General features: G+C 47.6%; 2 protein-coding genes and 3 pseudogenes across 4 annotated transcripts in view; 1 reads left to right on the top strand and 4 right to left on the bottom strand.

Annotated features, from left to right (window-relative positions):
* The window catches only part of LOC125525400 (senescence-induced receptor-like serine/threonine-protein kinase), a 57800-nt pseudogene that overhangs the window by 5216 nt on the left and 26116 nt on the right, over positions 1-26468 (top strand). The window contains exon 10 of the transcript XR_015608743.1: positions 3075-3077. The product of XR_015608743.1 is annotated as a senescence-induced receptor-like serine/threonine-protein kinase (transcript). The remainder of the gene's footprint in view (positions 1-3074; positions 3078-26468) is intronic.
* On the bottom strand, positions 407-5959 carry LOC125525416 (senescence-induced receptor-like serine/threonine-protein kinase; annotated as a pseudogene). The gene is made up of 12 exons (XR_015608747.1): positions 5810-5959; positions 4670-5740; positions 4438-4576; positions 4287-4358; positions 2660-2731; positions 2455-2535; positions 2224-2383; positions 1845-2118; positions 1636-1762; positions 1296-1364; positions 961-1153; positions 407-834 (listed from the first exon to the last, which is right to left on the bottom strand). The product of XR_015608747.1 is annotated as a senescence-induced receptor-like serine/threonine-protein kinase (transcript).
* On the bottom strand, positions 12406-13079 carry LOC147992225 (uncharacterized). Its single transcript, XM_087528651.1, has 2 exons — positions 12734-13079; positions 12406-12443 (listed from the first exon to the last, which is right to left on the bottom strand). Exons 1-2 carry the CDS (start codon positions 13077-13079, stop codon positions 12406-12408), a joined length of 384 nt encoding a protein of 127 aa, XP_087384777.1.
* On the bottom strand, positions 13111-14137 carry LOC147992224 (uncharacterized). The gene is made up of 2 exons (XM_087543036.1): positions 13247-14137; positions 13111-13155 (listed from the first exon to the last, which is right to left on the bottom strand). Exons 1-2 carry the CDS (start codon positions 14135-14137, stop codon positions 13111-13113), a joined length of 936 nt encoding a protein of 311 aa, XP_087399162.1.
* On the bottom strand, positions 15413-16324 carry LOC125537491 (transcription factor BHLH133-like; annotated as a pseudogene).

Here is a 26468-nt window from a genome sequence, read left to right as displayed (position 1 = left end):
AATACCCTAGCAAGTATGGTGTGGTTATAGTGATCGAGAGTCATAGTTTCACTTCTGGTTTCTTAGGCTCTGTTTGGTTACAGGGACTAGACTAGAAAAAGTCCCTTTTAGTCCCTATACCTATGTAACCAAACATGAGGGACTTTTTCTTTAAGGACTAGAAAAAGACTCTACTGGAGGATCTTTTTTCTTTAGTCTCTAGGACTAAAAAAAGTCTGGTCCCTTGCAACCAAACACCTCCTTAGTGTGCAAGAACATGTCAGTGTTCTCGCAATAGGATTGGGACATTGGTGACAATTTCTTTAGCGATAAGAAAATTTGGAGCTATGTTACCTGAAAAGTGCAGCAACATATATTTGCACTCTATATGTCAAGAAATATCCTTTAAAACCGAGAAGAGAGAGAGAGAGAGAGAGAGAGAGAGAGAAAATATAGATCAACTGAACGACAAAGTCTTCATCACGTGACATCACCCTCATAACAATATGCTCCACGCCTCCTCCTCAAATCATGTGATGTTCCTCTAGCTTGAGACACTCTTATAGTTGTGCTACCACCTCGGTCATCGTGGGTCGCTGAGTAGGAGCTTGCGCAGTGCATTTGAGCGCGACGTCCGTGACCTTCCAGACACTATTGATATCATAGTCACCTCGTATGCGAACGTCTGCAACGTCTTCAATGTTGCCTTGTGCAAGGTGTTGTCGAACCCATTGGATGATATTAGTTGGTTCTGGGCATTGTAGGATGGGTGGTCGCCCCATTATAACTTCCAACAACACGACATCAAAGCTGTATACGTCACTTTTCTCAGTGAGCTGCAGGGCTGCCGCGTACCTTCACACAAGCCGATACATGGCATATTAGATGTGCTTTCACTATGGTTGATCACATATGATTGGTTAATTAATACACTCAAAATTGTAAGCAAAAGCAAGTAGAAGATAGTATGATGTCTTTTACTCAGGGGCAAGGTAGCCGTGTGTGCCAACCAGCCTGGCTGTGGATACATGTGTGTCACCATCCTGATTGAAAGCCTTGAGCAAGCCAAAGTCAGCGACCTTGGCCTCGAGATTCACATTCAATAGGATGTTTGATGTCTTTACATCCCGATGCACAAAGGCTGGGCTGCATGCAACGTGTAGATATTCCAGCCCTGTAAGAACATCGCACCAATATGATGTCAACAACAATTACATTACCAAGTTGCGATCATGTAAAATTTGGCTTCCAACAAAACAAATAGATGGAAATTAGCAACGAAAAATTAAAGAACACGTTTCACATCGGAAGAATACCTTGCGCGGACTCCATTGCAATACGAAGCCTCTCCCTCCAAGTTAAAGATGTACTATTGCTATCTTTCCCTTCAAAAGATAGAAGAGCACTTATTAGTATGATGATGGGAGTACCCGATAACTCAAATGGTTCCACGCAGAAAAGAAGAAGAAGAGATAACTCAAATGGTACGAAGTGAGCCGGCCTAGCTCCCTTGATTACTTGGCTGAGAGACTAGATACTGGAATCATCAATTCCTCATGGGCATTAATTTAGGTTCATATTCATACTGTAAAGGTTTTCGCTAGAGTTTTATTTGAGATAAAAACCCCACTAAATGCACATAATCAAATCACACACCTCTAAGTTTGTCCTCGAGGTTTCCTTCAGACATATGCTCGTAGATAAGCGCCATGTACTCCCCATCTTTGCAGTAACCAACCATGGATACAAGATTTTTATGGTGAATCTTTGTCAAGGTCTGAGCCTGAGCAAAAGAACAGAAGAATTGTTTACACACAACAATTCCTTGCAAAACTTCCCTTGAACCGGTGATGAATTGCACTTACCTCTGTGAGGAACTCTCTGACGCCTTGCCTGGAGGACTCAGACCGCAGCTTGACCGCCACCTGCGTACCATCCGGTAAGAAGCCATCGTACACGGAGCCGAACCCTCCCCGGCCGAGCACCGTCTTGAAGTAGTTCGTCATGACCTGCAGGTCCTTTGTACGTGAACCGGCGGTTGTCCAGCTGCAGCAGGCTGTGCATGTCGCCATTCCGCGACTGCGAATGCATGCCACTAGCCTCGTTCTGTGGCTTCACACTGCCCTTTCTTGATCCTTCATTCGGTGATCAGTGAGACAGTGACAAGAAACTGTAAATATTATCCAGTCCAGTGCTGCTTGCAGTTGCAGTTGATGTTTGTTTTGACACCTTGTCTCACCTTGCTTTTTTTCTCATTATGAGAAGAAGTAGCACTGCCAGTGCTCCTATCACCACAACTGCAAGTATTGGAGCAGCAATGTACACGGCAAGCATGGATTTGCTATTCTTTTTGGTGGGCTCGCAAGAGCCGCCGTTGCTGCAAAGGTTTGGATTTTTGCCATATCTGTCAAAGAGAAGAAACTTAAGTGATTTTGGCCAGGATCAGGGGAACTAACGGAGAAACGATTGGCTCACCTTAGAGTTAGGGAGCCGTCTTATATTCTCTTCATAAGCCCAGAGGGGATGGATCCATTAAGCTGGTTGCCAGTCAAGTCCCTAAGGGACCAAATAGCATTCATAAGTTCAAGTTGTAGTAGAATATTCAGGTTAAAGTTGAAATTAGGCAACAAAACTATTTGATATCAAAGTCAACATAATTGTGGAGTTCAAGATTCCTTACAGCACCACGAGGAAGGGTACTTCTGAAAGAGCATTAGGAATTGGTCCTGTAAAGTTGTTGTATGACTAGTCCCTGAATAAACAAACATGCATACGGCACGTTAGCTTAACTCACTAAGGGCCTCTTTGATTCGTAGTATTTTCAAAATGCAGGAACAGGAAAAATGTTATCCAGATGACGGTAAGGCCGACTGATTCACCTTTTTGAAAATGATTGATGAGAGTGAAATCGGTCTTCTTCAACATGACAAAATTTGTAGTTGGAATGGTACTATCACGAGATTATGAGAGGATACATGGCTAGGGGAGACGCACCTTGCACTCCAATATCCTTCTCTCTATAATATTGTTCAGCTAAGAGACACTTACGTTGCAACAATATTACAGTCCAATCCTCTTAATATTCAATTCAGGAGGAAGTTAGCGGGAAACCGTTGGGAAGCTTGGCTTCATCTCGTGAGAAGATTGATGGATGTTCATCTATCTCAACAACCCAATCAGTTGCGCTGGAAACTAACTAAGAATAGAGAGTTTTCGGTTAAATTCATGTATTTGGATGTTATCAACTCTAGTTCTATTCCTCGTTCGAAACATGTTTGGAAAGTCAAAGTGCCTTTAAAAATTAAAGTGTTCATGTGGTTTGTCCATAAACAAGTCATTCTAACTAAGGACAATTTGGCAAAACGCAACTGGACATGATCTATAAGATCTAGCTTCTGTGATCGTGATGAATCCATCAAACACCTCTTTCTTGACTGCCCATTGACAAAAAATTTGTGGTGGTCGATCCACATAGCATTTAATATTACTCCTCCGAATACTATCAACACGTTATTTGGAATGTGGCTAGATGAGATAGATTCAGAAACATCAAGACATGTCCGTGTAGGAGTATGTGCTTCATTATGGGTAGTTTGGAACTGTAGAAACGATTTGGTTTTTAACAGAACAATAAATATTCATTTCTTGCAAGTTATTTTCCGGGTCACTGCCCTGATCTGTATGTGGTCGCTACTCACTCCGACGGAGACCAGAGAGCGTATGGTTACTGGGTCTATCTGATGGGAGATGGTAGCACGGACTATCTTCAACCGGTTTGGATGGCGGTCATGTAATAGGATAGGCGTTTAGTGTTTCCTATCTTATTTTTTGCCGGCCGGTTGTGGCTATCCTGTTATTTTTTTATGCTCTTTGTGAGCCCTTTTTCTTTTTGAGATCTGAAGACTTTTGTTGAACCTTTTGCTTATTAATAATATGGCCGTATGCATCGCTCTGATGCAAAGGCCGGGGGATAACCCCTTTTTGAAAAAAAAGGAACAGGAAAAATATAGGAATAGAGTGTCATGTCCTCTTATATCTTATGTGAGTTGGAGAAGTATTTGATAGCACAGAAAAAACAAAAGAATTCTACAAACAAGTTTGAGTGGATGAAAAGTTTCCTTCAAAATGTAGTACAAATGAATCCTATGAAAAAAAATCCTAAGAATTTCAATCCTACAAATCAAACGACCATCACAGGAAAAAAAATCCTAAGGATCCAAATCCTGTAAAAATCCTATGAAATTCCTTTGTATCAAAGGAGCCCTAAGTTGATTGTCAAAATGGATGTAAAACTTCCTACTACTTACAAATACTTGATTGCTTTGAGGTTGGCGAAATGGGTTGGTATGCCGCCGCTCAAAGCGCCAAATGACATATTTCTGCAGAAACACACACAAATGGTTCACTGATAGACACAGCACGGTCACCTTTCCTTGTGAAAATTAAGGTCAAACTTACAATCTTGTGATTCTTGGAGGCATAGAAATGGCATAGCTGCAGTTCAACCCATCCCACACCAGAGTCTTGGGAGCGCACGGGTCACCCGCCCAGTTCTTCTTCACCTCATACTTGGCCTTGATCGCAGCCATGGCCGCAACTGTCAAAAAATTCAGTTGCACAAGACAGAGATCAGTTATAGATCAAAAATGTGCCTACCCATTGAGACTATTACTGTGAAAATTCCATTTACCATCCTTGGCATCCGTGGCGACGTTGGCCGTGGAGACGACGGAGAAGAACTCGGCGGCGTTGATGGTGGGCAGCAGCGTGGAGTTGACCGTGGCGTTGAGGGTAATGTTGTAGTGGCCGCCGAACCCCCGGTGGGCCTCGCTGTTGAAGAAGGCGTCGCAGACGAGGTGCTGCGGCGTGAAGGGCGCCTTGCTCCAAAGCTTGCCGTTGATGGCCATCTCGAACTGTCGCGCGGCGGCCACGGCCTCCAGCTCCGCGAAGTAGACGATGCCGATGACCCCGGGGTCGGGGTAGGCGTGGTTCGGCGCCGCGTCCCACGACAGCTCGATGGTCCTGGACGACGCCGACCTGGAGCCGTTGCGCGGCGTGATGGCGGTCTGCATCACGGCGGACGGCGCGTTGAAGCGGGGGTCGGCCAGCTCCTTCACCTTCTCCGGCGTCGAGATCTCCGTCCATTCATTTGAGTCGATCTCGCTCCACGGGATCCACACGCGGTCGTACGGGTCCTCCGGGTACCTGACCAGCGTGGCGCCGCTGACGCCGAAGTTGGTCCGGTCGACGAGCACCAGCGCCTGCGTCGCGTTCGCCTGCGGGTACAGCGTGTCCCTGACGGGCCTCAGGTCGAGTGCGGAGATGAAGGGCGTCCCGGAGCCGGTGTCCACTAGGCAGACCTGCACGGACTCGTCCGGGACGACGGCGATGATCTCGGCCAGCTGCGGCTTGTCGGCCGTGGTGACGTTCACGGTCCGCCAAAAGTTAACGCCGAGGTGGAGGTCGAAGACGGGGAGCCTGCCGAGCCCGTCGTAGTTGCCGTACATGAAGGTCGCCCGGAGCAGGTACTTGGACCCTCTGGCGACGGTGGAGGGGAGCGTGTAGCAGCTCCGGAGGGCGCCGGGGAAGGCACGGACGTTGAGGTAGCGTTTCGATGAAGACGGCTTGATGTACTCGGGGGAGATGTTGCGGTTGGAGCCGGCGTCGGTGAAGGCGTCGTCTGGGACGTAGGGCAGCTTGGTGGCAGCGTCCAGGTAGCCGCCGGCCTGCTCCGGCAGGCCGCAGTCGACGCTGACAAAACCTGCGCGTACGTAGCTCGATCAATGCACTGAGATGTGAGGAAACAGTGTAATTCACAGGTGTAGCTCACCGGTGCTGTCGGGCGCGCGCTGGCCGTGAACTCGGAGCACGCCGGCGAGGCCGAGGAGCAGGAGCAGCCACGACCGGGCCGCCATTGCTCCCCGCGTTGATCGCTCCACTGTGCTAGGTAAGCTAGCACATGCCGCCGCTAAACTGGGACGAAAATACTCGTACGTTACACTAAATTAAGTAGCTAGGTCATGCCTAGGTAGCCATGCCATGTACCCACTGAGGCGAAATGGAGACGAATCTTAATTCTTTGCCTCGGTAAACAACGTATGATTAGCCAGTGGTACATCATGCACATGCAGCTGCATGCTCCCGATCGACGGCGCCGCGGTGTCAACGGCCGGTGCAAATGCATGCATGCGGCTTGTATTGTCCCAGAGTTCGTCAATGGCTCCGCTGGCCACCATTGCAGATTTGCAGTAGTACCTTCGTTTCAGTTTACAAGTCTTACGCGTATACCTAGGTTGTCAATTTTATCACCCTAATATAAACTATATAACACAAAAAGTATACCTTTTGAAAGTAGAAACTCCGAAGTTTATGTTGATATATTTTTTGTAATATATGACTTGTATTAGGTTGGTCAAATTAACGATGTAGGGATACGCGCACACCCTATGAACTAATAGAGAGGTAGTAACCAGCAAAAAGAAAATTAATTGCATGTAGCCATTGCCAGCACTCCAAGGATCACAAGCTAGCGCTGCAAACTCTCCTTGTTCTCTCATACGTACTTTGATGCGCATGAAACGGGCCAAGATTAAACTGCATGCTCGCCACACTGCTTTGCCATGTTTTTTTAGAGGAGAATGACCCCCGGCCTCTGTATTTGGAAGATGCATGTAGCCATTTTATTGATTATTCTCGAGGATCTTACAAAGTAGTACAACAATATGCCTGAATCTGCCATCTTGGCAACATCTGGCGCTACTCCAATCCATATGATGAAGGGGTGCAAGCTGGGCCAAATACCCAGACCTCTCACCTAAGCCTAACATCTAAAGCCGTATGTCCGACCGAGCCATATACCGGGTCCGGGGCACAAACTGGTCCGACGCACTCACATGTGTCGTCGCCGCCATCTTCCACCGGTCCATCTTCAGAGCAGATTGAGGTGCCAACCTTGGCAGGTGCCTCCGCCATCGATGCCACCATGACGCCAAACGACGACCTCCACCTACGCGAGTCCATCTCCAAGCAACGCACGCATATCCATGGTAGGATAGGGCCGCACCACCGCCGTCGCCAACCACCCACAAGCGCCACCCAGCCACAAGGTTCCCAAAGCGGCGCCTTCAAGAAGGGAACGGCGCCGTGAACACCTTCGTCGCCCAACAAAGTTAGGGCTTTCGCCCGGGAGACCTAGGGGAAGGGGAAGTGAGGGGATCAGTCCATACCGACGACTCCAAGGAGGGGAACGACGCCCTCAGGCGTCGCCGTCAACGCGGCCGGCCATGGCCGACCAGGGATTTCGCCCGAAGTAGATCCCCGCCACTAGCAGCGCCTCCTATACAAAACTGGCGACCCAAGGAAGCGCGGCCCGACGAAGCTGACCCGCACGCCAAACAGGGGATGAGGGGAGGCGCCAGATCGCGCGCACCGACCACTGTACAAACCGCCGGCGGCCGCCAACGATCACCGGATCCCGCCGCCCGCGCGGCCGGGACGCCAGATCCACCACCCGCATGGCTGCTAGCCGGCCATGCCTTGCCAATGGAGCCGCCGCTCCAGATCCGGGTTCAGCTGCTTTGCCATGTACTCCCTCCGTTCCTAAATATTTGTCTTTTTAGAGATTTCAAATGAACTACCATATACGGATGTATATAGACATGTTTTGAAGTGTAGATTCACTCATTTTGCTGCGTATGTAGTCACTTGTTAAAATCTCTAGAAAGACAAATATTTAGAAACAGAGGGGGTACTACATATAAGATGTACACCTTGGTTTAGGAAAGAAAAAATCGTCGACACCCCGAAAGTCACGTATATTCACGTTAGCGCTTGTGTGCAACACGGGACTAGCTAGCTATGTGTGGTTTTAATACTCTAGGACATGTCCGGGCAGTAGCGTTGTCGGCGTCGCATTCCCTCTTGAAGGTGCTGCTTGGTACGCGGCGGTTCGGAGCCCCGGGTTGTGGTGGTTTGTTTCCAGAGGGCGTAGCGGTGGCGGGTCATCCGCGCTTTGTCGAGCTGCCATTGTTGGCATTTGTTTCTTCTTCTTCTTTTGGGCTTGATGTGCTGTTCGCCCCAGCGATCCTTGTATTGGTGTTGGTTGCTTTGAAATACAAAGCGGGGAACCCTTTTTCGGTAATACTCCCTCCATCCAAAAATACTTGTCGAAGAAATGAATGTATCTAGATGTATTGTAATTCTAAATACATCCATTTTCATTCATTTATGCGACAAGTAATTTCGGACGGAGGGAGTATTTTAGACAACAAAGGGAGAGTCCACCTTGTATATTGATGCACATCTCCTTCCTGTAGCCGGGTGGGACTAAGAGCAACTCCAACCCAACTACCCAAACGGACATCGATTTTATCTGTTCGGGTGGCCCATCCGGTCTCCACATCTATTTTTTTTGGGAACGGACGCATTTTTTAACATGTCCGGTCCGTCATTCCGTCAAATACTTGGTGGAGTCCTTCCTTGAACTGCCGCGAGCCCTTGCGTCGTCGCCTTGCCCGCGGACAAAGCCATCGGCGATGTCGAAGGCCGCCTGCACACGTTTGCTTCCACACAAGGGTGGCACCACCGCCGTGGAGCCAACCGCTGAGCACGTGCAGAGGGATGTTGGGGCGCCGGGGCAGCGCGAGTTCTCGGAACGCCGAGGCTGCGGCAGCCGAGGTGTCGTCCTCCCAGACCCCGGCGATGCCGCTCTCCACGACGCGCACGACAACATACGTACAGGTCTCCAGGCAGAACGACGCGGTACACGGCGCTGCTGCGGCCAGCGTGCTCCGCGAGCTGTGATTCGCACCCGAAGCTAGAGGTGGCCACGGCGAGGTCGGCGAGCTTCAGCTCCATGAGGTCAGCCTTGGCAAGGACTACGAGCACCTTCTCCCGGGCGCGGCTACCGGCTAGCTATGCATGCATCTGTGCACGCACGGGCACGGCTAGCAGCGGGTGGCCAGCTCAGTCAGTGGCGGCAGGCAGCTACCTAGCATGCCGATGTGCTCCGACGCTGCTTCTCCCCGGCTCTGCCTCCGACCAGTATCCGATTTGCTGCTGAATAGCATCCGCCTGCCCCCGACGAGCATCCGACCAACATCCGACTTGCATCTTACAGGACGGCGTCGCTCGCGGGGTGGGCATTGGACGACAGAGGTGCACGGGGGGAGGAGGTGCGCTGCCGCCGCCAAGCTCCTATGGGCCGCCCGCACCAGCAGAAACGAGGAGGTGCGCTGCCGACTGAAAACTGATTGAGTACTTTTCTTGATTGCATACAGAGTACAGGAGGGATTACATATGGAAGGGCAGCGCCCAACCGAACGCAGTACGTGCACGGGGATCGTGCGTAGATCGTGGGCTGAGCACAGTCAGCGGTCTAACACCCCCCCCCCCCCCCTCAGTGTCAGTGGCGGGCTCGACAACGTTGAGACTGGTTCGAATGTCGAGGAAGGAAGCAGTTGGCAGTCCCTTGGTGAAGATGTCGGCAAATTGCGCGCTGGTGGGGCATGCAGAACACGGACATCCCCTAGAGCAACCTTCTCCCTAACAAAGTGGATGTCTATCTCTATGTGTTTAGCACAACGATGCTGTACAGGATTACATGACATGTACACAGCGGAGATATTATCACAATAAACGATGGTAGCTTGATGGAGAGGCCGGTGGAGCTCGCTGAGAAGTTGACGAAGCCTGACGGTTTCGGCGACGGCGTGGGCGACGGAGCGATATTCAGCTTCAGCGGATGACCTGGAAACAGTGAGCTGTCTCTTCGAAGACCATGAAATCAAGTTATCACCCAGATACACACAATAACCAGAAGTGGATCGACGAGTATCCGGACATCCAGCCCAGTCTGCATCGGAATACGCTGTGAGAGTGGTGGGAGAGGAAGGTGTGATGGAAAGACCATGATCAAGAGTTCCTTTGAGGTAACGCAAAATGCATTTAACATGATTGTAGTGAGGAATACGCGGGTCATGCATGTATAAACAGGCTTGTTGGACTGCGTAGGTGAGCTCAGGACGAGTTAGAGTCATGTACTGAAGGGCGCCGGTGAGGCTGCGGTAGAGTGTGGGATCAGAGAAGGGCTCGCCATCACAGGAAAGTTTAGAGCCCGTTTCAGCTGGAGTGCGAGAGGGATGGTAGTCGGACATGCCGGCCTTGGAGAGGAGATCGATTGCATATTGACGCTGAGAAAGAAAAAGGCCGGAGGATGAATGAGAGACCGCAATGCCGAGAAAGTGATGAAGAGGCCCAAGGTCGGTCATGCTAAACTCGTGACCAATGGAATGGATGATGGTGGAAAGAAAAGAGTCAGAAGAAGCGGCGAGCACGATGTCATCTACATATAAGAGGAGATATGCAATGTGGGTGTCTGTTTTGAGAATAAAGAGGGAAGAGTCAGAACGAGATGGTTGAAAACCGATGGTGTGAAGAAAGGTGGCAAAACGCTGAAACCAAGCCCGGGGCGCCTGTTTAAGACCATAGAGCGAGTTTTGAAGGTGGCACACATGGTCAGGGAAGGATGGGTTAGTGAATCCGAGAGGCTGACGGCAGAAAACGGTTTCGTTGAGAGTGACGTGCAAGAAAGCGTTCTTCACATCCAATTGGTGAATGGGCCAAGAAGAGGAAACGACAAGACTAAGAACCACACGAATTGTGCTGGGCTTAACGACATGCGAGAAAGTTTCGTCGAAGTCAATGCCGGCTTGCTGAGAGTCACCGCGGCAAACCCAACGAGCTTTGTAGCGAGAAAGAGACCCGTCGGAGTTGAATTTGTGCCGAAAAACCCACTTACCGGAAACAACATTAGCATCGGCTGGGCGTGGAACAAGAGACCATGTGTTGTTCTGCAGAAGCGCGTCATACTCCTCCTTCATTGCGTGGAACCAGTGTGGGTCAAGAAGAGCGGCTTTGTAAGAGTGTGGTATGGGGGAGAGAGAAGTGGGTGACGCGGTGAGGTTGAGGCGTTTAGCAGGTTGGCGGAATCCTGATTTGGCGCGAGTACGCATGGTGTGATCATTAGTGGTAATAGGTACTGGGACGACAGTGGGTGGTAATGGATGGTGTGGCTGGGACGTAGAAGAAGGAGGAAAAGGCGGGACGTGTGGATGCTGTGGTGACGAGCAATCAGAGTGCGTAGGAGAGGCTGCATGGGTGGGGGACAAAGTTGCATGCATGGGTGTAGTGGCGGGCCCGGGTGAATCTGTGGAGGGAGAGGTGGCAGGAGAATCTGGGGAGGAGGGGGCGGATTGGCTAGTGGATGCCATGGGAAAACAATCATTGAAGGGAGGCGGGGTGGATCCCGGAGAGGATGGCCTGCTGGGCACGGAAGCAGTGGAGGGGGCACGGGGATCGATAGAGATAGTGGGGGCTGGTAGGGACGGTGATGTGACCACGTGAATAGGGCCATGCAGGCCATGCATGGAGGCCGAATTGGGGTTGGAGGATGTAGTGATGGGAGCAGAAAAATCTGGCGGGGTGTGGGACGCAAAGGGAAAGATGGTTTCGTCGAATGTGACATGGTGAGAAATATAAACGCGACCAGTTTGTATGTCAAGACAACGACATCCTTTGTGCGAATCAGAGTAACCGAGGAATACGCAGGGCAAGGAACGAGGGGAGAGCTTGTGGGCGGCTGTGGAACTAATGTTTGGAAAACAGAGGCAGCCAAAAATGCATAGGCTGTTGTAGGAGGGTGGGGCTAGAAATAAGGATTCGTACGGGGAAAACTTTGGGCTGGTGGTGGTGGGGCGAATGTTAAGAAGATATGTGGCGTGACGAAGCGCTTCAGCCCAAAAACGAGGCGGCATGGAGGCCTGGATGAGAAGAGTGCGCAGGATGTCGTTAATGGTACGAAGGGATCGCTCCGCTTTTCTGTTTTGAGATGAAGTGTATGGACAAGAACAGCGAAGGAGAATGCCATGTTGTAAGAAGAATTCTCTGTTACGAGTGTTGTCAAATTCTTTACCATTGTCACATTGCAAAAAGCGAATGGGAAGGGAGAAGTGTGTATAAACATAGCGCTGAAAATTTACAAAGAGAGGGTGAACATCAGATTTAGAGCAAATGGGAAAGGTCCAAATATAGTGAGAATGATCATCCACGATTACAAGATAGTACTTAAAACCAGACACAGTAGGGATAGGCGAGGTCCATAAGTCACAATGCAACAACTCAAAAGGGAAAGTGCTAGTAGTAGTAGATGTACTAAATGGCAAGCGAACATGTTTGCCCAACCGACACGCGTGACAGAGAGATGCGTCATGAGAGCCTCGATCATGCGGGAGTTGGAACTCTTGAAGAAGCTTTGTAGTGGTGGTGGCGTTGGGATGACCGAAACGGTGATGCCATAGAGTGACGGAGGCATGCATGGCTTGAGGTGAAGGAGTGGATGCGCCGTTGATGGTGTAGAGATCGCCAGAGCTATTGAATCGAGCTATCACGGCCTTGCTGTGGAGATCCTTCACAGACAACCCAAAGGGATCAAACTCAACAGAAACTTGGTTATCTATGGTAAAACGACGGACATAAATCAGGTTTTTAATTAAAGCAGGAGCGACCAGAACCTCACGAAGGAGAAGTGGTGAGCGAGAAGATGAAAGAGAGGTGGTGCCGACGCATGAAACTGGTACAGTAGAGCCATCACCAATGGTGATAGAGGGAAAGAGAATGGAGGGATGGATGGATGACAGCGAACTAGATGATGCAGACATATGCGAAGATGCACCGGAATCGAAAATCCACTCCGTACCTGTGTCCTGGGTGGTAAGTGAGTTCAGGGCGGCGATGAGAGCAGCTTGATCCCAGGTTGGTGGTGTCGAAGTTGTAGCAGGAGGCGCCAGCTGGTGGGGAGATGCAGACGGCGACACCAATGGACCAGCAAGATCCCATCCTGTTGTAGGAGCGCCGTAGAGGTACGGAGGTGGTGCTGATGGAGGCGCCGAAGATTGGTACAGAGGGGCATAGGCCGTGTACGCATGCAGCGGCGGCCGGGAGCCAAGAAGGCCGGGAGCCCCGACGAAGGGACGCATGCCGGGCGCCCAAGCTCCATTGTATGCAGGGGGAGCACCGTAGGGGGAAGGCGCGGTCCAGGGCATCGGCCATGCCTGAACGAGCCCCGTCCAGGGATCAGCAGTAGGGCGCCATGTTGAAGAACCCGGGGCGCCGCGGGCGCTGGTGGCGTGGGCGCCGATGGAGGCGCCGGCGGTGGAGGCGCGGATGACGACGAGGAAGCCGACGAGTGCTGCTTGGGCGGTCGATAGACCGGGGTTTTGCCCTTGTAATTTGGACTTGGACGCCATCCGGGAGGCGACTGCGGGGTGGGCGGCGCCGAGGATGATGTTGGTGGCGACGGAGCAGGATTGGCGGCGGTGTGGAAGAGACGCGGAGCTCCGATCTTGCGCGCCTGGGTTTGCTCCTCGAGCTGCAGCATCGACCTCGCCTCGGACAGAGACGGCAGGGGGCGAAGCAGAGGAATCAGCGACGCCTGCTGCGCGAACCGCTCGTCCAACCCGCCCATGAGAGCGTGAAGAAGAGAGCGATCAGCAACGGTTTCCCCGAGTTCCCGGAGTTCGTCGCCAATCGCCTTGATCTGTTGACAGAAGACACCAACAGGACGATCGCCCTGGGTGATGGTGTGGAGCTCGACGTTGAGGGCCGAGATGCGGGCGTCGCGGTTTTCTTGAAAGAGATGCCGGAGCTCGGTCCAGATGTCACGCGCGGTGGCGCCGTCCTTGACGACGAGGTTGAACAGCTCGGTGGAGATGTGCGTGTAAAGCCACTGAATCATGGCGAGATCATCTTTGAGCCAACGAGGATTGTGCGGCTCGGGAGGGGAGGCGTCGGAGATGTGGTGAAGCAGCGAGCAGCGGCCGAGGTGGATCTCGAACAAGTGGCGCCAGTGGTAGTAGTTCCTGCTATGGAGATCAAGAACAATAGGGATGAAGGGGGTCACATCGGTGATTGTGTCACTGAAGGAGAGAGAGGGGATAGTGAGGTAGTAGTGGAGGAGGTCGCCGGAATAGTGTGGCTGCCGGCGGCCGGTTGGGAGGGATTGCCGGCGCCGGGGTTGGTCATGGCGCTGGAGTTTAGGAGAGGATCGTGGGAGAGTTATCTGATACCATGAAAACTGATTGAGTACTTTCCTTGATTGCATACAGAGTACATGAGGGATTACATATGGAAGGGCAACGCCCAACCGAACGCAGTACGTGCACGGGGATCGTGCGTAGATCGTGGGCTGAGCACAGTCAGCGGTCTAACACCGACGAGCTCCTCCGTGCCGCCCGCACCAGCAGAAACGAGGAGGTGCCCGCTGCCGAGCTCCTCCGGTCAGCCCACACCAGCAGAAAACGAGGAGAGCGCGATGGCAGCCCTCACCGGTGAGCGCGGCGGCGGCCTGCGCAGGCGGCCTCGTCGCGCCGGTTGCGGAGGCAGAGGTCGAACTGCTAGTGCGGGTCACTGATGCATGGGACCAAGACGGACGCACGAGGGCACGAGCGAGTGACGAGAACGTCCGTTTTTGTCCATCACGAACCCATTTATGGCTCAAATTTGAGCTCAGTTTGTGCCGGGACAAAGAACAAACGGACAATAGGCGGACGCTTTGTCCGTTTTGGATCGTCCCGTTGGGCCGTATTTTTTGTCCGAATGACTCAAACGAACAAAATTGATCACTTGGTTGAAGGTGCTCTAATGCATTCACATGAACCAGCTCAGCAAACACGACGAGGCCAGGTTCGACAATTGTGGTGGAGACCACGGCAACTCTAATTGTGATAAGAGGAAACGACTAATCTTAACTCTTCATGTTCAACAAGTGCTTTCTTCATTCTAAAATATTTGTCAGGAAAATAAATGTATCTAGACATATTTTAGTTTTAGATACATCCATATTTATGTATTTTTGTGACAAGTAATTCCAGATGAAGAGAGTACTTGGTTAACACTTCCACAAAAGGTAATATGGTCATTTGTGCTCTTGTAGTCATCAATATAACATAGAAGATACTCCTATATTTCATATTATTTATATTTCTAGATTTATCCTTTGGGTGGATGCATTTATTAGCCGGTCGATTGCGTGCGTAAAGGGTAAAGCTATTTTTTCTCTAAAGAATAAGTTGTATAAATTGCCATGCTAGCTCTTGATTCCGTTCCTTTGTATAAGTACAAAGTAAGAGGTCGATTCTAAATCAAAATCAATATACAACAAGCCTGGTTTAAAATAAATCTTATTATTGACATTGTTTAAGCAATCAAGAATAAAAATAGAATCCTGAATAAGGAGCTACGATACTCAATAAATGGAAATTCGGGTTGAAGTCCACAATAGATATGACAATGCTATGACAGATGAATCAGAACAGTTGAGCCATAGGTCCTTCCAACAAATTATGTACCATCTGCTGAGTCAGTTTGTTTGGGTTAGTCATTCCTGAACCAGAGAATCCAAATAGGGGGAACTGGCATTGATGCCGTCGTAGGCGAGCGGAGCGTACATCCACATTTCATCAGAGCTCAAGAGCTATGCATCAAAAAGATGGGAAGAACTAAGTGGCACGCACTCGCACACTGACAATTGAAATATTTGTGCATCTGTTGCTTTATAAGTGAATACATACCTTGATCTGCATATGCAGAAACTTGACATACTGGACTGCTTCCTCCAACATTGTGCTTATGTCAACCTGAAAAGGCAAACGCTCAACACAATTACCATTGGCAGGTGCAAATGAAGAATGAATGGCAAATAGTAAGAATTCACCTTTGTGCCGTTAGGGATCAGGTGCTGCAGTACTCTTAGCCTCTCGTTGATCTAATGCCTTCTTCTCTGTTCTAAAATTGCACATGGTGATAAAATGTTTAATAAGAGATTCCCGAAAAGGGAAACAAAGCTAATAATATATAAGTAACTATCAAACCTTTGCATAGTTCCTTTGTGAGTCCATTGCAGCTCTTGATTTGTTACCACTCTTCCTTGGGGCCTAGAGAATCGATTGCTATCAAAAATAAATAAATAAGTAGAATTAATTATAATGATAAAATTGACCAATTGTAGGCCTTCACTTACCGAGAGAACCGCGGGGACTTCATTGTGATGGTCGCCCTGCTCATCCACTTGCATCTTTCTCTTGATACCAATGTCCCTCTCATTTGCCGAACTGAGGTCATTGACTTGGAGATCAAAAGATGCATTTGTGCTATCATTTTTGGAGGAGCGGAGGTTTGCATCAGAATCACTGTCACACCAGAGCACAGACTGCAAATGTGCAATCATCTCCGACTCCTCACAGATTGCATCGAGAGAACCCCAACAAGATGCACATTCTGCCTCCTCCATTTCTTCTGATCTCTGAATTCTCTTGTGCGGTATGGTTATGAGAAATCCTTTGGTTAGTACTGAGCATACCTAGGAGCGTGCTTATATATACCTTGAGGAGCAGAAAGTCTTTGTTATTGGCATTACATGGATTTGACTTAGATTAACAACAATCTTTCAAGAACAATAATGCAGAAGAGAAAGACTCGAAGAGCATAGATAATATTTGATTCAACGTGTTGGGAAGTGGTAGCCCGTGGGAAGTCATAAATGCTATGGTGAAGAATAGTACTATGTTTGGTGTGGTGCATGAATCATAATTACTGGATTAGTCAACGATGCTTATGTATGACAATAAGGTAGCATCTCAGACTAATGAACTTTGGCTGGTGTAACGCATGTATCATGACCCCACAGTCCAGATTTTCTGTCTTACTCCCTCGGTCGTTTTTACTCCGTGTATTAGATTTGAGTCAAGTCAAACTTTGCAAATTTTGTCAAATTTATATTAAAAAATATCAACATCTACAATACCAAATATACATACTATAAAAATACATTTCATAATGAATCTAAAAATATTAATTTGGCATTGTGAATGTTGATACATTTTTTCTGTAAGTTTGGTATCTTTGACTTCAGACAAAACTTATATACAGACTAAAAAGACCGAAGGGAGTATTATGTGGTAGCGAGGCCAGCCATTTGTTTAAACAAGGTCAGAATCCAATTGACCAGGACGGTGCAGATCATGCAGCAGCCCCAGCACATAGATACAAACTGCCCTCTTAGCTGGGGTAGGCCATGAATTTGGTTTCTGCTTGGCTTTCTAAGACTTTGAGAATTAACGCTGCATTTGGTTCCTTTCTTGCAGTGCAATCGGGAAAGTCTCACGATATTTTTAAGACAACTAGACAATTGCCCGTGCGTTGTAACGGGAGTATAAACATTCTAGAGATTAGCCCGTGACTGCATGTTCATTATCATACTGATGCGCTAAAATCTTAGCAAGTTCTTGTATCTAATCCCCATGATTTACTTGCCATTTTCTTGTTAAGCACTTATTTGGTAAGAATTTAATGACTTACCAAACAAAATATGTTTTTATTTTGGTAAGTTAATAAAACACGAGACAATTGATTCTATCTTAGGGAGAATAGATGGGAGAAAAATTAGAGATGAAGGAAAAAATCAACGAGGAGAAGGAAAGAGTGGAACGTATATAAGGAAGGTTGGACGAAAGAGAGGTGAAACGGGAACCTTACGTTCTTTTTAAGTAGTAGAGATAAAGATTCTGTGCTTGTAAATTGTGATCCAAAAGATCTTATATTCCTTTACAGAGTGAGTACACACGATGCATTGTAATATCCCAAATTTTCAATTTGGAATGTTATACATATGTCATCATATGCATATCATATATTATTTGCATTTTGGTTTCGATCCTAGAAATTCTAAGCAACTCAAGGACCCACGGAGAGAGATGGAGATTTCATTTATTATCATATTTGAATCCTTTTCTCAAATAATGAAAAGAGGATCATTTTGGTTTTAATTATTTTTCCTCTCCGAAAATATTTCCAATATTAAAAATAAAAGAGAGGAGATAATATGACTTCTCCAAAACAAAAGAAATATTGGGGGGGGGATGTTAAAATCAAATAATTATTTTATTTGGATTTTATTTGTTATTTTATTTGAATTAGAGAAAAGTTATGCATTTTTTTAAAATTGCATTTCAGGCCAAGAAAATGTTCACTATGTTCTAAATATTTAATTTAGACGGTGAAAATTGTTTTTGGCATTTTTAGAATTTTTTTAATATTATTTAGACTTTTCCTTTTCGGTGAAATTATTTATAAAAAATTGTGCCCGACTGGGCCAACGGCCTAGCCGAGCGGGCCGAAGCCCAGCTATCGCCGCCGCCGGACTCCGCCTCGCCCCGCCACCTTTGTAACGCCCCAAGACCGGAGCTTCAGATGCCTTCCAGGGTTTCCGGGTTTTTCGTCATGTGAGTTGTTGGTTTATTGCATTCAGCTTTGCATCATGTGCATTGCATCATGTCATCATGTCATCATGCCATCATGTTATTTATTTTTTCTTAACTCAACTAAATAAATGGCATGGATCTTTGATCCATTTAAACCGAGGGAATTCACATAATGAATTCTCTTTATAACATAACCTCCCAATATTTTAGGGAGCTATATTAAATATTCCATTAATTTGGAATCATCAAAACACACTTGCAGATTAATTCTCCATGCCTTTGTCCCATGCATCATCTCCTTCTCTTTTCCTTCTATTTCCTTTCTTTTGCAAGTGCCATTTCCCCCTTCTCTATTAATGTTCATTCTTTTTCGATAAATTCTCAACCATGCCTGCAACCTCTCAGTCAAATTTCAGATCCTTTGGAATTGTTTTGGTTAGGTTCAAAAATGTGATTCAAACTTGTTTTATTTTTTTTCTACCTCTAAAAATATCCAAGACAATTTTATCAAATAGAGTATAGTTCCAGGAGATTGAGGATATTTTTATATCTGAAAAACTCCTCTTCTAGCCCCCTGTCCTTTTTCTTTTATTGTTACCGTTTATCTAAATAAACAGGAAGTAAATGATAAAAGAAAAGGCTTTCCTGGGCCTCCCTAGGCCAACTTCCGCTCCGGCCCACCTAAGGCCATCCCGTCCCGCAGGCCGGCCCATCCTTCCCCCCAAACCACCTAACCTAACCTAAACCTAGACCGAGCCCCCCCGTGCACCCCCTCCTCTCGGTCTCCCTCGCGCCGCCAGGAGACAGCGAGCGTGCTGCCTCGCTCGATCCCCTTTTCCCCTCCCTCTTCCTCTCACTCGCAGGGAGAGAGCAGCAGAGTCAGTGCTGCGCCTCCCTACATTTCTCCTGATGCCGAGCTCCACCACGGGCCCTGACGTCGGCGACCGGCATCGTCGCATCCGCGCCTCCTCCTCCCTCCGCTTGGCCACGACGCCCCGCGCCTCTCCGCTGCCTGCATCTCCATGGCGCCCGCGTTCTGTGCCCGAGGCCTCCTCCTCGACCTTGCATCCCTCGCCGTCTGCAACCTCCGTCCAGCGAGTGGTGCCGCGTATCCTCACGCCTCCCGACCCGGTGCTCCCCTGCACATGCGCCCGAGGCCGCGGCTTCCTCGTCCCGGTCCATGGGGGACTTGCCGGAGCCCAGCCGTCGGACCAGCAGCTCCCGCGCCACGCCTCTGCTCCGCCCTCCGCTTTGCTGCCCCGACGTGCCTCGTCCTCGTCGCCTTGCTGCACCACGCCCGTTGCCGGACCTCGCATCGCCGGCCCGCCGCCCTGGAGACTGCGCCCTGCCAGACCTCCCCTGCTGCTCCCTGCATCAGGCCTACCGCCGACCCTCCCATCCGCAAGCAACTCCGGCTGTTGCTATTGTCGCAACGTCCCCAAACATGAGCACGACCACGAACGGCTACCTCCATATGGATTTCGTCAAGTTCCGCTTCCACAAGTGTACCCCTACGTGTTGGATTCGTTAAGTACCGCACCGGAACGCCAAGTACATGGATTTGCCAAGTTCCCCTCCGAACATGTACGAATATGCCCGGTGATGCGACAAGTACTCCGCCAACGTGTACATCTACTCCGTCAAGACCGGACCGACAAGTACCCCAACATCGTGTGTACCACTACCGTCGCCCCGAAGACGCTGGAGTCATCAAGTACCTCACCGTACGAACGTGAACAACTACCGTCGCAAGAACGGGACCGGAAAGTCCGAAGACCCCAAGTACCACGACACCGATGACATGAACATCTACGGATACTCGTGCTTCAATAAACATGTACCACTACCATCGTCGAGATCGTGAGAACCTCTACCGTCGACCCTAGAGCATGCGAGATCGACTACTTCCACTACCGCCGTCGCGAGAACGCCTACTTCCCTCCACGAACGAGAACCGTCCCCTTTGCACGCTCCGAAGGTATAACCCCGAGACGACGTCCGTGAACGAATGCTTGCGATGTTTGAGATGCTTGTGTTTGCACCGTGTCCAATTTTTCACTCGTTTCCATGTCGCCAAATCGTGGGACACCCGGAATCCGGGGACGCCCCACCATCTTTTGCACGCATCCGCATACTTCTCCTTTGCATCGGTATCTCAATCGAGTTACCGGAGCCGGAATGTTGCAGTGGCACCATTTTCGTTATCGTTGCCGTGGCACCCTTTTTCTTTCCACCACGGTGACAAATGCCTCATAATATGCTCTTGTTAACATTTTCTTAAAATTTGCATAACTTGAACATGTCATCCGCATCATGTTAACAACTTTAAGAGGGTTAAAATTTGTTGTTGCTTTAAAAATTGCTAATGCATATGGGGATTCACCGGATTTGTTGTTTGTTATATCCGGCCCCATTTAAAATGTTTAGTTTACTTATGCTCCGCCTCTTGCCATCTTTAAACAACATTTAATATTGTTGAGTACCTAACCGGGAGTGAACCAAATAATTGTTGTGGTGTTTTGTCAATATGCATCCAGATGCATATTGAGCTCCACTTAACTTGTAGGTTTGTTTGTGCACTTTGCCATGCCATGCTTCTTTAAATCAGACATGCATCATACTGGTTTGCGCATCGTGCCATGCTTATGTGATGTTTGTTTACTATGTTGTGTGCTTCTTTCCGGTGTGGCTTCTTCGGGTTGGTTCCGAGAACGTCGTGTTTGTGAGGATCCGTTCGACTACGTCCGTTTGCCTTCTTCATGGACTCGTTCTTCTTCCTCGCGGGATTTCAGGCAAGATGACCATACCCTCGAAATCACTTCTATCTTTGCTTGCTAGATGCTCGCTCTTTTGCTATGCCTATGCTGCGATACCTACCACTTGCTTATCATGCCTCCTATATTGTTGAACCAAGCCTCTAACCCACCTTGTCCTAGCAAACCGTTGTTTGGCTATGTTACCGCCTTGCTCAGCCCCTCTTATAGCGTTGTTAGTTGCAGGTGAAGATTGAAGTTTGTTCCTTGTTGGGACATGGAGATGTTGTTCCTTGTTGGAACATGTTTACTTGTTGGGATATCACAATATCTCTTATTTAATTAATGCATCTATATACTTGGTAAAGGGTGGAAGGCTCGGCCTTATGCCTGGTGTTTTGTTCCACTCTTGCCGCCCTAGTTTCCGTCATATCAGTGTTATGTTCCTGGATTTTGCGTTCCTTACGCGGTTGGGTTATAATGGGAACCCCTTGACAGTTCGCCTTGAATAAAACTCTTCCAGCAAGGCCCAACATTGGTTTTACCATTCGCCACCTAGCCTTTTTCTTTCCCTTGGGTAGGCCTGCCCAAGGGTCATCTTTATTTTAAACCCCCCTGGGCCAGTGCTCCTCTGAGTGTTGGTCCGAAACGGGAATCCTGCGGGGCCACCTCGAGGCAACTCGAGGGTTGGTTTTACTCGTAGCTTGACCTATCCGGTGTGCCCTGAGAGCGAGATATGTGCAGCTCCTATCGGGATTTGTCGGTGCATCGGGCGGCTTTGCTGGTCTTGTTTTACCATTGTTGAAATGTCTTGTAACCGGGATTCCGAGTCTGATCGGGTCTTCCCGCTAGAAGGAATATCCTTTGTTGACCGTGAGAGCTTGTGATGGGCTAAGTTGGGACACCCCTGCAGGTATTTGAACTTTCGAAAGCCGTGCCCGCGGTTATGGGAAGATGGGAATTTGTTAACGTCCGGTTGTAGAAAACCTGAAGTTGACCTTAATTAAAATGCATCAACCGCGTGTGTAACCGTGATGGTCTCTTTCCGGCGGAGTCCGGGAAGTGAACACGGTGTTGGAGTTATGCTTGACGTAGGTTGTTCTAGGATCACTTCTTGATCATAATTTTATCGACCGTGCTTTGCCTTCTCTTCTCGCTCTCATTTGCGTATGTTAGCCACCATATATGCTAGTCGCTTGCTGCAGCTCCACCTCATACCTTTTTACCTTACCCATAAGCTTAAATAGTCTTGATCGCGAGGGTGCGAGATTGCCGAGTCCCCGTGACTCACAGATACTTCCAAAACCAGCTTGCAGGTGCCGATGAGTCTGTGCAGATGACGCAACCAAGCTCAGGAGGAGCTCGATGAAGATCTTGCCCTTTGTGTTGTTTCGTTCTAGTTGATCAGTAGTGGAGCCCAGTTGGGGTCGATCGGGGACCTTGTCGCATTTGGGGTTCTTCTTTTATTTTGGTTCCGTAGTCAGACCTTGATTGTATCTGTTTGATGTAATGCTTTATTCATGTAATTGTGTGAAGTGGCGATTGTAAGCAAACCATGTATCCCTTTCCCTTTGTATTACATGGGTTGTGTGAAGATTACCTCACTTGCGACATTGCTTTCAATGCGGTTATGCCTCTAAGTCATGCTTCGACATGTGGGAGATATAGCCGCATCGAGGGCGTTACAAGTTGGTAATCAGAGCCTTCCCCGACCTTAGGAGCCCCCTACTTGATCGAATCGCTGGCGTTATTGAGTCTAGAAAAAATGTTTTGAGTCATTTAGGATTATAAATATCGGAGAGTTTAGGAATTCTTTTTACTCCCCAGTCCCTTCATCGCTCTGGTAAGGCATCCTGACGTAGAGTTTTGACTCTTCTCTTCTCAAATTTCACTAAGAAAGTTAGGATCACGCGGGTATCTTGGAATCGTTCCGATCGATTTGTGACGAGAACATTGTTCTTGGTGCCTCCTGTCATTTAGGGGTTGTGGCAGTGTCCCGGGGAGTTGAGCTCCGAGGTGTTGTCGTCACAATTTTATCGTTGTAGTTCTGGAATACCTGAGTTTAGTACGCCGACATCGAAAATCTCTTTTATGCAATTCGTTGGTGAGATAACCTCGACGCCACCCAGTACTGGGGCGGGAGTTCGGGAGTATTGCCATAACTCGTATAACGGATGCTTTTCGAAGGTTGAGGTAAACGATTTTCGAAGGTTTCTTGGTTATGTGTTGAAGGATGGATACAGTTGGATGTAGGATTTGCTAGATTTGGGTGAGATGTTATGCTTCCCCTGTATCCCCAACACCTGATTGCATAACCGGGAGAATTTCGGGAGTTTATAAGTGGGAATTCAAGTAGCTCTTAGGATATCTTTCCGACAGATGTATGATATGAAATTGGGGTTCGACGTCTAGTGGTCCGCCTATCCACGGTTGGTTTTACAGTGGTCTCGTTGTGTCTTAAAGAGTCCTTGGCTATGCCGACTCGGGGACGCTTGTATGTCATGTGCACTGCCTTGTACATGATGGTGCTGTACGATCGAGCCCGTGTAGGCCCCACCACGAAAACTTCGGACGAAATCTCTATCATATGTTTGTTCCGGCTTATTCTGCAAGCCAATCCTTTGTTTTTGTTTTGAGTTGTGGTATTCGAGTTGCTTCGAAGTCAAATGTTGATTCCATACCTTTTCCTAAGTGGTGTTCTTATGCTCCTATGTGAATACTAATCCCTCATGATAATCGATATTGTCATGTCAATCCTTGTCAACCGGCGTGTTTTCTCTTCAAGTGGTCCCGATCTTTTCAACACCAGCAAGATCAATTATCAGTTCTTCTCAACGGTGTTTGTTTCATCCGTCCCCAAGTTGCCTTTGTTTTTCCCGCCCACCCACCCTTTTTCTTCAAGGACTCAGATTTCTTATTCAACTATCCATTTTATTGATGGAGGTCTCTCCATTCTTATCCGGTGCTTCTCATGAAGATTCTAACAGAGCTTCTAGTTCATCATTCTCCGTTCTTTTTCTTCTCCGGTGGTTTCAATTCAAGCTTTTGGTGTTGATCATATCCCTTTTCCCCGTTTCAAATGTTTCCTCATGCCGGTGCACTTCATGATAATGCACTTCTCGCTTTTCATTTGTTCCGAAGTGCTGAAGATGTCTCAAGGCTCGTCTTGTCATTCTAGATCAGTTCAACCTATTTCGAGGTTGTTGTCTCATTCAAGTCTTTTAATTCAGCCGGTGCAATCTCTCTTTTCAAGTAATCTTTTCAACGGTGTATCTTTTGAGTGGGCCCTAACCCACATGTCTTTTCCCAGGATCTTACCTGACTCTTCTTATTCTCCCGGAGTTATTCTCAAATCTTCTAAAGTTTGACGTAAGAATGAATTATCATTAGTCAAATGTCTTTCACCAAGATCTTTCAAATTATTTTTCATCGTTGGTTCAACCTTTCTATTCTTCATTCTGGAGTGCCTCAACAATTTTTGTTGGTGTTTCTCGTTGTCATTCTCAGATTTTGAAGACCGAAGAAGAATTTTACCTCCATATCTTATCCGTTCTCTCAGAGATTCGTGATTCTAGTTCGAGCCCATCCTCTCATAATTGTTTTTGATTGTTAGAATTCTTTTCACCTATCTGGAGCAATTCAAGATTCTGTTCAGTTTGATTATCCGGAGCCCATCATCGAAGATTTATTCATTCCAGCTTTCAGCTCTCGTTCTCCAATCTTACCGGTGCTTCGTTCAAGTGATCTCTAATCGGCTCGTGTTCTCTTCGTTCTCATGTATCTAAATCCTCTCAAGAATCTTCGTTCATTTTATAATTCTTCCCAGTGTTTCTTTATCTTCCCTTCATTCATTTTCAATTCTTACTGGTGGCTCGTTCAAGATTTTCTCTTCCTTTGTTATTGTATCGATTCATTCGTTCTTACATCCTACCGGTGGTTCGTCGAAGACCTTCTCAAATTTATGCAATATATATCTTAATCCTCTCTACTAGAATAAGTAGTATGCCAAATCCGTTGCTTGTCATCAATTTAATTGGTGAAGGATAAGCATAATGTAATTCTTATTCTTGTTTCATCGAGTAAATTCAATTACTTATTCCGGAGGTTCAACAAAATTCTTGATTTCTTTTGTTTATATTTTCTTTCCCAAAGTTCCAAGATATCTCAATTATATCATCACGATGATCCATCTAAATCATTGCAAGGCTTCAACCTTATTCTTTTCATCCTTCATTTCGTTTGATCATTCTTTTATTACCGGAGTTCTTCATGAAGGTTCTACATGATGGTTCATCAAGGATTTAATTCCTTCTCGAAGTGTTCATCGAGATTCTTTTCAGAGGAGCTCATGTATTCTTCATCTTGCATTCCGAAGTGCAATCCTTTCTACCGTATCATTGGAGATGGTATTATGTCATTCTTGATAATTTGAGTTCATGTTTCATGTTTCACATGTTGTTAAGAATGAGGTATTTTAAATCCATCAATCCCTTCGTTGGAGTTATTTTGTGTCATGTTATGCCTAAAGCCTTCCCTAAGGTTTGTTGCTATTATGGTGCTTATAAATGACCCAAGTTCTTCTTTTATCCTCCCGGTGATATATTTTTCTCGTCTCCTTGTTCATACCAAATCCAATATTTTTCCGCGAGTGGCAGGTTGTCACCTCATAAGTTGAGATTTTTTACATAAGACCTTATCAAGCTTATCCTTTTTTCGTTGTTGGTTTTCCAACAACTCCGTTCGACCCTTCTCCTAAAGATGCCTTCTCAAGCTCTTTGTTGAAGAAGTTGACATTTTCTTCTCCATTCCCCTATTTCAATTATCTATCTTCTATTCTTTTGTTCCGGAGGCATTGTCATGTTGCGCTTTTCAACCCATCATCTCATTTTTGTCAAAGATCATGTTCTTTTCGTGCTTATCCATTTAACCGGAGTGTTGTGCCCTTTTGCTAAAGTTTTTTTTTCGCCTTATCAAGCCTTGCATCTCTTTTCAACCGGAGTGCTGTCTGAGATCTTTCTTGCCGCTTGTTCCATTCATTCAATAGTTCTGGAGGCAGTATGTTGTTGATCTCATCAAGTATCCTCTCATCTTGTCAAGTTCATGTTCTTTTCCTTCCATTTTCAGTCGGAGTGCTGCCCAAATTATATCATTCTGATTCCTTCTCTATTTTGTTTTGACCGGAGTGGCTTCAATGTCAATCATGTCATTTAAGCTCGTCTTTTTCGCTGTATTTCTGGTTCCTTGTCTAACGGAGTGTTTTCCACTTCGTTCATCTTCATTGTATTCCTTTTCTCTCAATTGTTTCAACCTCGCAAGGTTCTTTGGTTTCACTCGTTTGTCGAAGAAGCAATTTAGTTTTACCTCTTCTCTTTCTCTTCAGTTTTCCCTCCGGTGCCATTCTAGATCTCGGGACGAGATCCTC

This window comes from Triticum urartu, chromosome 1A (genome assembly GCF_056163025.1).
Source record: "Triticum urartu cultivar PI428250 chromosome 1A, HENAU_Tu73, whole genome shotgun sequence".
Classification (NCBI taxonomy): domain Eukaryota; kingdom Viridiplantae; phylum Streptophyta; class Magnoliopsida; order Poales; family Poaceae; genus Triticum; species Triticum urartu.
The sequence above is the reverse complement of the archived record's forward strand: the minus strand, read 5'-3'. Positions and strand labels throughout refer to the sequence as shown.

Excerpts from the sequence above, each read along its gene's own strand:
- LOC147992224 (XM_087543036.1), bottom strand. The coding sequence starts at position 14,137 with ATGCAATCAAGGAAAGTACTCAATCAGTTTTCATGGTATCAGATAACT. Across the intron at positions 13,156-13,246 it reads ATTACAAGGGCAAAACCCCG|CGCCCGCGGCGCCCCGGGTT; the intron begins GTCTATCGACCG and ends CCACGCCACCAG.
- LOC147992225 (XM_087528651.1), bottom strand. The coding sequence starts at position 13,079 with ATGCCCTGGACCGCGCCTTCCCCCTACGGTGCTCCCCCTGCATACAAT. Across the intron at positions 12,444-12,733 it reads ACTTACCACCCAGGACACAG|GATCTCCACAGCAAGGCCGT; the intron begins GTACGGAGTGGA and ends TTGTCTGTGAAG.